Source organism: Dermacentor andersoni, chromosome 8, assembly GCF_023375885.2.
Source record: "Dermacentor andersoni chromosome 8, qqDerAnde1_hic_scaffold, whole genome shotgun sequence".
NCBI classification, from domain to species: Eukaryota; Metazoa; Arthropoda; class Arachnida; order Ixodida; family Ixodidae; genus Dermacentor; species Dermacentor andersoni.
In genome coordinates, this window is record NC_092821.1 from 16,435,908 (window position 1) to 16,447,622 (window position 11,715).

Sequence of the window (11,715 nt, forward strand, 5' to 3'; positions counted from 1 at the left end):
CTTTATCTCAGCGGCATCAGCTTTTCCAAGCTTACAAGAACACAGGAAGCAGTACTGACGTTCTCGACAATGCATCTACTTTCATGATCAGCCTTTGCAGTCCTGAAATTCAGAACGAAGTTCGGGAAGTTGTTTCTGATGAAGGGGAAATTTTCTCAACACAGCAAGCAACTATTCGGGGTCTGTTGTATGAGTGCAAAATGTTAGTTGTAATGTCACGGCAGAACGGCGAACTAATGTTTGGGGAAATACAGCTGATCCTGTCAAAAGATGCCCGGCATTTTTTTCTTGTAAAAACTGTTAGTACATCATATGAACCAGGAATGCAGTATTTTAACATCTTAAGTAATGACGGTCCAATCAAGTGCATTGAGCTCGACAGCTTGCTTGACAACACACCATTAATCCTGTACAACCTTGCCCGCTGCAGTTATCCTGTTTTTGTTTTGAAGCATGGATTACTTGATGGAGTTTGAACTGTGTTTCAGATAGCTGCAATGGAGTTGGAACAGCGAATTTCCAACTGGCTGCCAGCCCTGGACAAGGAGACTGTAGAGCTGACAGTCCAGAAGCTGCAGCATTGTGGTGTAGAGGCCCTGGAACATCTGAAGTATGTGGTTGAAGAGGACTTGCAATTTTTAAAGCCCATCAGCAGAAGGATTCTTCTTGAAAGGTTTCACTCAGCGGCTACGCCTAACCCACCAGTGTCACTTTCTCCAAACGACATTCAATCGCCTACAAGCACACAGGGTGCAAGCTTTTCTACACCTTGGGAGGTTTTCCCACCACAACTTATGAAGGCTTGCCAAGAAGGGAAGCGTCCAGTAAAGAGCGACTTGAATGAAATGGTACGACTTGTGAGTGACCATATTCTTGCCATAAATAGGAAGCCAGGTCGCAAGATCTTGAGGGCCATCGCAGCTGAAATTGTCAGCTATTACCCGAAGACATTCGAGGACACCCTAAATGGGGCAGTAATTGGCTCGGGTATTGAGACACTCTTGTGGAAACTTGAAAACTGTGTTAACAACAAACGAAGGCCAAGCTCTGAGCAGCCACATCAGTTCGAACCGGACGATGAACTGGACTTGCGTGTCAAACGAGTGAAGATTCAGAGAGACTCGTATGGGTGTGTGGCATGGCAACCAAAGCTTCCATCTGACGAGACCGCTGACTCACAGGAGAATAAAAAAGACGACCTGCTGTCGCAGTTCAGGCTTGCGTTTCCAGACGAGACCATGGTTGCACAGCTCATGTCGGAGACTTATGCATCACAACGTCAGCTTATCAATGCATCCAAAAATATTCGAGACATTGAGCGAAGCTGGCCATTTCTGTTTCAGGCAAAGCACCTGACCAACCACGTAAACATCTTGCTAGGCTCAAATGTTGCACAGACTTTTGATGACCGACTAAAGACTGTTGGACGGCAAGTTTTTCGTTACGCACACAGCCAAGTAAAAAAAGAATGTGTGAAGTCTTGTCTCCAAGAAATAGAAGCTGCCAAAACTAACAGGAAGTCAATGGCAGTTGAATACGAAGCCATGCCACTACTACTGCTCGCAATCTTCGGAGAAGACAAAGAGCGGTTCTACAAGCTAACAGAGGTAAAAACTGACAAATGTAGTTTGCATTATTTCCTTGCAGTCGTCGCACGGTAATGCACAATGTCAAGTGTCCCATTAATTTATTCCTCCCAATAACCAAGTCAGCACTGCCTTTTATAACAGTAGTGCAGTGATTGTTTTAATCCCACGTCTCTAACATTTGTACTGAGATAACAGAAAAATCTGGAAGTTTTATGTCAACCTTGCCCATAAACAAAAATTTATCGTCAAAGCCAGCAGACTTGCTGCGGTGTGCTTTAGCATGCGACGCAATGGTAACTCATATTAAGTGAAATGGCGTCTGTGTTGAGGACTTAAGGCAACATTTTTCTTTTATTACATTCCATTGACCGATCTTAATGCTAATGCACATGTGAATTGGATTTTTCATGTAAGGAGACGGCCAGCGACGATGACTTGGGGGATCTGCCAAGCTGTCCTTTCATCTGCGCGAAAGGTAAGATACTGATGATTGACTAAAGGGGCAGTTCATAAAAACATTGCTGAAAAATGCACTAAATGGTGCTACCTTGTCCGAAATGCAAATCTGTATTATATTAGACAAATGTATGCATTTTATTAAAAGACACTTCCCGCTGATTGAAATGCTTAATGAGTATTGTTGGCTCGATGTGCCTATCATGTATAGGCCAATGCAATCTTCGTCGTTATCCCTTCCTCGTTTTTCACTTATCTTCCTAAACCTAATGGTGATGGACCCACCCCTCTGAATAAAGAGGCTGTACGCGTAACTGAAAGAAATAATGAAAACAGAAGGACAAAGCGAATAATTCTTCCTTCCAACTCTTTTCCAGGATGGACTTTTCTGACTGCTAATTCATACACAATCTGCGTGGACAACCATCCAGTACTTCATGCATCGAAGCCAGACGAGGCCTTCAAGCTGCTGTTCTTTGCCCATTTTGCTTTTAACATCCAGTATCAGAAGGAGACGAGCCTGTGCTTGGAATTCACACAGAGGTAAGAACTGAAGCCAATGTTCACTCACTTGTACACTTGCCTGACGTAACAGCACGCCCTGCGCAATTGCATACTGCAGTCTGCCAATCTTCCAAAACCTTATTTAGAAAAGCGGTTACTACGCTGCTAAACTGACAGTATGCGAAGAAAATGCACTTCAACTGAAAAGCTTTTTGAACAGTGTGCGTGTTCATCGAGAATATCATACTGTCAATGAAGTTTGCTTATAGAGGTGAAAGTTGGCATTTCTTCAGTTTGGCATGGAACTAGCACTGGGACGCAGTAACGCTAAAGATATTTGGTAGTGTGCTGTAGTATAGGAGCAGCACCGAAGAAAATTTGCTTTAAGGTAGGGAGTTTTAGCAACATTGTAGTACAAGAAATTAATAATTGATTTACCATTGACTGACGTAATAACATGTCCTCATTATCCAGTCTCATTTTTGAAAATATGTGTCAAACAGCGAGACATCATAAAGAAACCTTTTATCTCTATAGTTAACAGTACAGCAGCAGCTAGGGATCACGCCTGTGTGCTGTCTATTAGTTCTGCTGGGAGGCTAATGCAAGAGCATACAGTCAAGGATGCATTCTAGTAAACGTGAAGGTCTGAGATCAGGTACTTTGTTGTTTTGTTTTAATAAAGCGCAACACCAAAAACAAAGCAAGTGACAAGCACGCAACTGTATTATAAACGTTAATTTTTTTTTAACCTTTGCAGCCTTCTATTTTAAAAAGTGTGAGAAATGCGCCGATGCTTTCTATTGTGCTGGATTGTACTGCAAAGTGGACATTATGTACCTCATAAGGATGAATTATTAGACGATTAATCAGCTTAAATTAGGTAACAAACTTTAATATTTCTGCTTTAAAGGGAAGGTTGTATCGCAAAATTTATCTGTCAACGTCGAAGGTTAGGCTTATTTTTAAGTTTTGTTACTCGGCAATGTATTTCGAAGTATCGAAGGAAAGCTTGTTCAATTGGCTGGCCCACTTTACCTAACTATACAATGCCGTAACTGCTCATCGTATTCCCGCCGAAATCTAGTTAAGTTATACATCATAAAAATACACTAACTGCGTCTGTACTTGCTGCATGCATTAGAAGTGCGAGAAGCGATTTTTCTATGAATATGCAATGGTGGAAAACTGACTCAACGAGCTTTCATATGTGTATTTTTGTTGGTCGATGTCTCGAATGATACTGCCGTTTAGGAATATTTAAAACAGCTCATATTCAAAGTTGACGACCATCAATTTTGCAACATAACCTACCTTGCTTCTGAGATGAAAAATAGAAACGTCAGTCAAAGTTAATTATGTAACTACAGATACATTTGAGGTACCTATGTCTGCCTTGCTGTACAGTCCAGCTCAGAAGACCACACCGACGTAGCTAAGTATTTAAAACAAATATCTTCAAAAGTGACAAAAATCACCCTGTATATAAAATATCAATCAGACGGAAAAAAATGTCTCTCCCGCTCTTTTTCTGCCGCATCTCACACATACACACTTAAGGTAATGGAATCGGGGTACGGATTTCAGGCTGTTTTTTATGGGAGAGGGGTGCGTTCTGACATGGCAAACCGTTGAAACAAGGTCAGCAAAAGAGACCTAACGTTTTATTAAAGCACGTTTCTCCTTGTTTTATCCGTTCACGCCTCCTCATTCATAAGGCCACATGTACTGTAGTGGCTATGAGTTCCTAGGGCGCATAAGCTACGAACGAGTCCATCACTTTTATCATTACCCACTGGATCAAATCCTCACTTGTGGAGATGAAAATCGATCTCAAGTCACTTAATATGTGGTCGTAAAATGAGGTGATCACTGAGAAGCAAGGTACTTAAATGACTTCACTAGCATCCTAGATACTTCTGTTTCCAATGGTACCTGTATGACCGGAAACTCCAACACATGCCTCGTAAACGATGACATTGTAGAAGCATCGTATGCTCTTTCCGCCTAGCAGTGCCTGTGAGTCATGCTGATGTGCGGTTGTTGATAAAACGAATCTTGCTGCTTTATCGCTATGAGGAGCTTGGCAAGAAGGTTTGAGCAGCAAAGTGATGCCTCACAAAGCTAGAGTTTTATTTTTGGGTGGGAACAGGTAAGATATTAGTGCTTTTCTTACTTAGCTTTTACCCCTCAGAACGTAGTGGATCATATATGAGACCTGATTTTTTTAACACATCCACCCTTGTCAGAATGGTTGTGCAAGTGTAGAACGAATATATTTTTGTCTTTCAACTATAAAAATTGTTTTTGTGCCTGGTCGTTAGTGATAGCTCGTGGCTCTTTGTTTCAGGGCTATTGCAGGTATTAATCCTGCAAGAGGAACAAAGGTGCAAAAGAATGGCGGGAAGCAGCACTGCCTGTCACCAAGAGTGGCTGCACTCGTAACGGCTTCGAAAGACTATGACTTTTAGATTTTTAGTTTCTGTTGCTTGTGTTGTATAACATTTCATTATGTTGGGCTCAGAAATAGTTTTCGAGCTATAGAAGACTGCTGATGTGACTTTCGTTTTAATAAAGTGTTCATTCATATCAAGCTGCTTGGCTTTTGGTTCTCAGGCAATGCTATACTGATGAAAATCAGTGTGTTGTGCAAACGTTTCATATTTAGATATTCTTAAACTACTACAGGCAACTTCCCTCGAGCAACGAATTCTGTAATATCACACTTTCATTGGTATAAACGATGCAAAGATCGTATTTGTAATTTAATGAGCCCTTGTGCTTGCACAGAAACCGTATTTTGTGCGGGGAAAAAAATTGGATTAAAGAAAAACAAATAGGAAACAGAACTTTGCAGGAATTTCAAATATATTTTGTGTAAACCAAAAAGAAAATTGTGTGTAAATTAACAGGGCAGCCAAAAACAGACAACTAAACTGAATTTGCATTCACAGATTTTCTGTACATGATAGAAAAGAAACATTGTAAAATAACAGAATAACTGAAAACAGAAAAGTGAATTTCACAGATTTTCTGTACATGACAGAAAAGAAGCACTGTAAAATAACACAATCACTGAAAACAGAAAAGTGAATTTCACAGACATTTTACACGCTTTCAGTAAATAATGAGAAAGAAAAACCTGAAAATCACAGACTTGCTTCGAAACAGAAAATGAAATTTCACAGAAATTTTACAGGGATTTTCGGTAAATGATAAAAAACTAACATTGTAAAATAACCGAAAAACTGAAAAACGGAAAACAGAACTGTACAGGCTTTTTCTGGCAGGACAGCTGCCAGAAAATGTCTGTTTTTTTTTCGAAAAAATTTTTTACAGTGTATTTATCAGCATCTCCTAGGGTGTGAACACCAGTTTTCTCATCGATTCGGTGCCCGCGCGAATAACTCGAGATGCGTTCAGTTGTCACCATCTATTCAACGATCACGCGCATGGCTGTTGCTTCGTTACTTTAACCTTCTTTGTTTAGACTAATCCAGGGACCAGGAAAGGGATACGGTTCGGAGTCAGCTGGTCTGTATGCTTCAGGAACGAGTTGCAGGAGCAAACGCCAGTTGAGTTTAACTTTTCCTTTTGCTTCATTATTACCTCGAGTGGCGGCTCGCCGAGACGCTGGCAGATCTTCGGAACCACATACCCGCGATATGGGTTAAATAAGGTGCAAATTAAAATAATGCGGAACAGCGTCCTTCTTCCTACCCTGCAATAACCCTTAAACCAAAAATCAATGTGACTGTCACCCGTTACCTCGTTTGGTTTTTCCCTAATTGCACAGCACTTTTTGTGCAAAATTGGCAACTGGAAACAAGAGTCGCAAGGTGTTGAGAAATCAAGCCAAGGCAATAGCCAAACAGGACGGAAAAGTGAAAATTAACAAATTTAACCATTGTTTATGAAAACACTTATGCATCAACACCTTTTTATTTAAAAAGAAAGTAGAGAAAACGCTGCCGTGCATTGTGAATGTGAATTCCGTGCATTGTGAATGGCACTTCTACAGTTATTAGTCGAGCCGCCTGACGTAGGCACTTCTCTGCTGTGCTTATGTAGGTGTTTTTGTAACCTACCACGATGGGCGCAGTACGTCTAGGACCGCAGAGTCCTGCACTCTACGCGGTTGTACGGGAGTGGCGGTCACCCATCGTTACGCAACTTCCCAAATAACAATAGGAGTCGGTTTTGGCACTTCACTTGGTAGAGCAGTAAACGAGGGATCCAGAAGAACCTGTGCTTATTCCGCATATATATATTTCTTTATTATTCTTCCAGAGCTAATGAAAAAAAAAAAAAAAGCGCCACTATAATCGGATACAATTGAACTCTGCAGTGAAGCCCCGCGCACGCCCTGATAACCGCCATCCACTGTTCCTCCACGAGGCTGCAAATAATTCGTAATACTTCAAACTTTTACCCAATTAAGGCGGTAGTCACAAAAATAAAATGATGAGCGCGTAATATTATACGTTTTCCTCGCCTAGTATAGTGGAATGGTGAAAGCCTGATTCTTATTGAAGTGAAATTAGATGCTTGCTTCGCTGCAACAATTTAATGTCAAGTTCCGCTTCAGTTGGCAGTGAAATTTCATGAGTAAAACGGGCTCAGCAGGGAAATGAACTGTACTGCAGACTTTTGAAGATTGAATTATTTATGGATTTTTATGTGCGAAAACCAGGATCTGATAATGAAGCACGCTGTAGGAGGCGACTCCAGAAATTTGGACCACCTGGGGTTCCTTTAACGCGCACCTAAATCTAAGTAGACAGGTGTTTTCGCATTTCGCCTCCATCGAAATGCTGCCGCCGTGGCCGGGATTCGATCCCGCGACCTCGTGCTTAGCAGCCCAACACCATAGAGAGAGAGAGAGAAAGGCAAATGAAAGACAGGGAGGTTAACCAGAGATGATCTCCGGTTGGCTACCCTGTACTTGGGGAGGGGCAAGGGGATGCGATAGGTGAGAGATAGAAGGATAAAAAAATTATAGAAGTAAAGAAACCTACACACACAGACGCACGTACACACGAACAGTTTCTGTGGGCACTGTCACGCAGCCAGCAAAGGCGTTCCTAGTGTTACGTAATGTCACCGTACAATCCTACGTCAGACAGTGTACAGTCACAATTTGCCAGAAAGTCCCGTGTCTTTCAAGTACCGCAGCAGTGCCTTCATAGCGGATGCTCGCGTAGGCCAGTTTTCAAGGATCTTTTATGTCTTTGGGCGCTTGTCCAGTTTGTCTAGGGTGGCTGAGAAGACTGCTCTTTGCGGGTTGAAATGAGAGCACTGACAAAGAAGGTGCTCGATTGTTTCATTGCACCCGAAGAAGTCACAAAGTGGGCTGTTGGCCATTCCGATAAGAAAAGATTACTCCAAGCCATAGACGGACTAGAAGGGTGCAGTCACGTCGTGGAAGCTCGGGCGGAATACGGATTTGTAAAGTAGGGTCCAGGGTATGAAGGCGTGCACTTGTGAACTCGGATGAATTCCATTGAGCTAATGTGAGCTCACGCGCAAGTGCGGAAAGTTATTTCGCTGCGTCGGCTTTCGAAAGAGGAATGGCAACGCAGCTGACGCCGTCATGGGCAGATCGGGCAGCTGTGCCGGCTCGATTATTGTCATGTATGCCACAGTGACTAGGCAACCTCTGATATATCATGTCCTTCGTCAACTATGCGATGATGGACTTCTCTTATCTCTGCGACGAAATGCTCATGTGAGATGCATGCTCATGTGAGATGCATGTGAAATGCTTTAGGCAGCCCTAAAGAGTATACTCTTTAGGGCTGCCTTGGAATCGCAGAAGACTGACCATGTATCAGGTGGTTCCTCCTATAATGAAGAGCCGTACGCAGGGCTACCAGTTCAGCAGCTGTCGTTGATGATACATGTGACGTTTTTAGCTATATTTTGACGGATCTTGTTGGTATCACCACATCTGGGGCCGTATAACGTAAAACTATTCCGATATGTTTTTATTCCAATCTCCTGACGTCAAATTTGCGTAAGCACTGACGCAAGCGTCGGGCGGTGACCCGTAGGGTCGTCTGAACAAAGCAATCAAACACGCTCCTCGGTCATAGGAGGTCACTTTCGTTTGCTCGAAAAACGAATAACAATGCCTACATTGAGCGGCTTGTCTTACCTAACTGGCTGGCAAGAGGCGAGGAGCACACTCAAGTGGAGAGGGATTCGATGGGGCCTAGCCAGTGCACTGAAAATCGATAACCGGATGAAGAGGGTGGTGCCGGCGTCTGCGATTGGTCCACTTTATCTCACTTAGCTTGCGGTGGCTGGTCAAAAGTCGCGGCTTCATGCAACGGAAGCTTAAGAATGACACTAAAACGGATCTTCAGCAAAGAAGCATTGGTAGAACGAGGTCGTAAACGTGCCGTAAGTGCTCGAAAACGTTACACTGCCACGCAGAAAGCTTCATTATACGCAAATAAACCCATACTCTCGCGCAGGTGCGAGTAGCCAGTGCCTGAGTGATCGGCGGAAGCCATCTTTTATTCCTTTCGGAACGGGGCAGCCTGCGGCTATTCAGAAGAAAATTCAGTTTTGTTCGGCATATTAATGCATGTTTAAGGCGTACACGTCACCTTGACGCGGTGAGTTCTTGCGGTTTTGTGACGTCGCGTGCCAGGCAGGTGAAGTAGGTGCAGCCCGAAAACTCTTGACCAATAGCCGATGGCTAATGGGGAAAAGGCGTCGAATGAGAAATAGCTATTTTTCTTTTGTTAGGTCAAATCATGCATAATCAGTGTGTACACGTCATATCAGATGGGGAACTATCGCGGTTTTCGTGACATCGCGTGATAGACAGGAGTGGGGGTGGTTCAAAAAAAGATTTTGACCAATCATCATCAGCCCGGTTACGCCCACTGCAGGGCAAAGGCCTCTCCCATACTTCTCCAACAACCCCGGTCATGTATAATCGTGGCCATGTCGTCCCTGCAAACTTCTTAATCTCATCCGCCCACCTAACTTTCTGCCGCCCCCTGCTAGGCTTCCCTTCCCTTGGAATCCAGTCCGTAACCCTTAATGACCATCGGTTATCTTCGCTCCTCATTACATGTCCTGCCCATGGCCATTTCTTTTTCTTGATTTCAACTGAGATGTCATTAACTCGCGTTTGTTCCCTCACCCAATCTGCTCTTTTCTTATCCCTTAACGTTACACCCACCATACTTCTTTCCATAGCTCGTTGCGTCGTCCTCAATTTAAGTAGAACCCTTTTCGTAAGCCGCCAGGTTTCTGCCCCGTAGGTGAGTACTGGTAAGACACAGCTATTATACACTTTTCTCTTGAGGTATAATCGCAACCTGCTGTTCATGATCTGAGAATGCCTGCCAAACGTACCCCAGCCCATTCTTATACTTCTGATTATTTCCGTCTCATGATCCGGATCCGTCGTCACTACATGCCCTAAGTAGATGTATTCCCTTACCACTTCCAGTGCCTCCCTACCTATTGTAAATTGCTGTTCTCTTCCGAGACTGTTAAGCATTACTTTAGGTTCCTGCAGATTAATTTTTAGACCCACTCTTCTGCTTTGCCTCTCCAGGTCAGTGAGCATGCATTGCAATTGGTCCCCTGAGTTACTAAGTAAGGCAATATCATCAGCGAATCGCAAGTTACTAAGGTATTCTCCACTAACTTTTATCCCCGATTCTTCCCAATCCAGGTCTCCGAATACCTCCTGTAAACACGCTGTGAATAGCATTGGAGAAATCGTATCTCCCTGCCTGACGCCTTTTTTTATTGGGATTTTGTTGCATTCTTTATGTAGAACTACGGTGGCTGTGGAACCGCTATAGATATCTTTCAGTATTTTTACATACCGCTCGTCTACACCCTGATTCCGTAATGCCTCCATGACTGCTGAGGTTTCGACAGAATCAAACGCTTTCTCGTAATCAATGAAAGCTATATATAAGGGTTGGTTATATTCCGCATATTTCTCTATCACCTGATTGATAGTGTGAATAGGGTCTATTGTTGAGTAGCCTTTACGGAATCCTGCCTGGTCCTTTGTTTGGCAGAAGTCTAAGGTGTTCCTGATTCTATTTGCGATTACCTTAGTAAATAGTTTGTAGGCAACTGACAGTAAGCTGATCGGTCTATAATTTTTCAAGTATTTGGCGTCCCCTTTCTTATGAATTAGGATTATGTTAGCATTCTTCCAAGATTCCGGTACGCTCGAGGTCATGAGGCATTGCGTATGCAGGGTGGCCAGTTTCTCTAGAACAATCTGCCCACCATCCTTCAAGAAATCTGCTGTTACCTGATCCTCCCCAGCTGCCTTCCCCCTTTGCATAGCTCCCAAGGCTTTCTTCTTCTTCCGGTGTTACCTGTGGGATTTCGAATTCCTCTAGACTATTCTCTCTTTCATTATCGTCGTGGGTGCCACTGGTACTGTATAAATCTATATAGGACTCCTCAGCCACTTGACCTATCTCAACCATATTAGTAATGATATTGCCGGCTTTGTCTCTTAACGCATACATCTGATTCTTGCCAATTCCTAGTTTCTTCTTCACTGCTTTTAGGCTTCCTCCGTTCCTGAGAGCATGTTCAATTCTGCTATCCGGCCGAAACTGAAATAGAGGCAATCCACAAAGCCCAGCCCCAACCAACAAGAAAGAGCCACAAGCATATTTAGGTATGATAAACTTTTACAATCCGTTCTTGCAGGGTAGGTCTGAAACAGCCGAAAAGCTTTATCGTTTTCTTGATAAAAATGCCAACTGGAAGTGGGAGGAGCAGCATCAAATGGCGTTCGAAGGCCTAAAAATGTCAACGTCAGGGTCCTTGCTGGTACATTTGAACGAAAGTGCTCCCTTGACATTGACACGTCTACTTGTTTATCTTTATTGGGCGACCACGTTTCACCGCCTAATAAATGTTATCGCACAGCGCAGGACGCGCCTGCATGTATTGGAAGTTTCTGGAATGTTATCGATGATTCCATCCGCTATCTGTGACCGAACCTTGTTTAATCAGATTGGATGTATGCTCGACGTGAATAGTGTACAGTCAACAGCAAAAGACTGCGGGATGCGCGAGCGCGTGGCAAAGCGACCCTCCTTCCGAAAATCCCTTGATAATTTGAAAGTAGCGACACTCTTTGAACTCTGCCGCCGCCGCGCGA

General features: G+C 43.3%; 1 protein-coding gene across 1 annotated transcript; it reads left to right on the forward strand.

Moving 5' to 3' along the window:
- Positions 1-255: 255 nt before the first annotated feature.
- LOC126526741 (uncharacterized) lies at positions 256-5,094 on the forward strand. The gene is made up of 3 exons (XM_055068231.2): positions 256-2,064; positions 2,423-2,588; positions 4,900-5,094. The coding sequence occupies exon 1, from the start codon at positions 498-500 to the stop codon at positions 1,659-1,661; it is 1,164 nt and encodes a 387-aa protein (XP_054924206.1). The 5' UTR covers positions 256-497; the 3' UTR covers positions 1,662-2,064; positions 2,423-2,588; positions 4,900-5,094.
- Positions 5,095-11,715: the final 6,621 nt, after the last annotated feature.

Bases quoted from the DNA above. Each gene is read 5' to 3' on its own strand.
- LOC126526741 (XM_055068231.2), top strand. From the start codon at position 498: ATGGAGTTGGAACAGCGAATTTCCAACTGGCTGCCAGCCCTGGACAAG.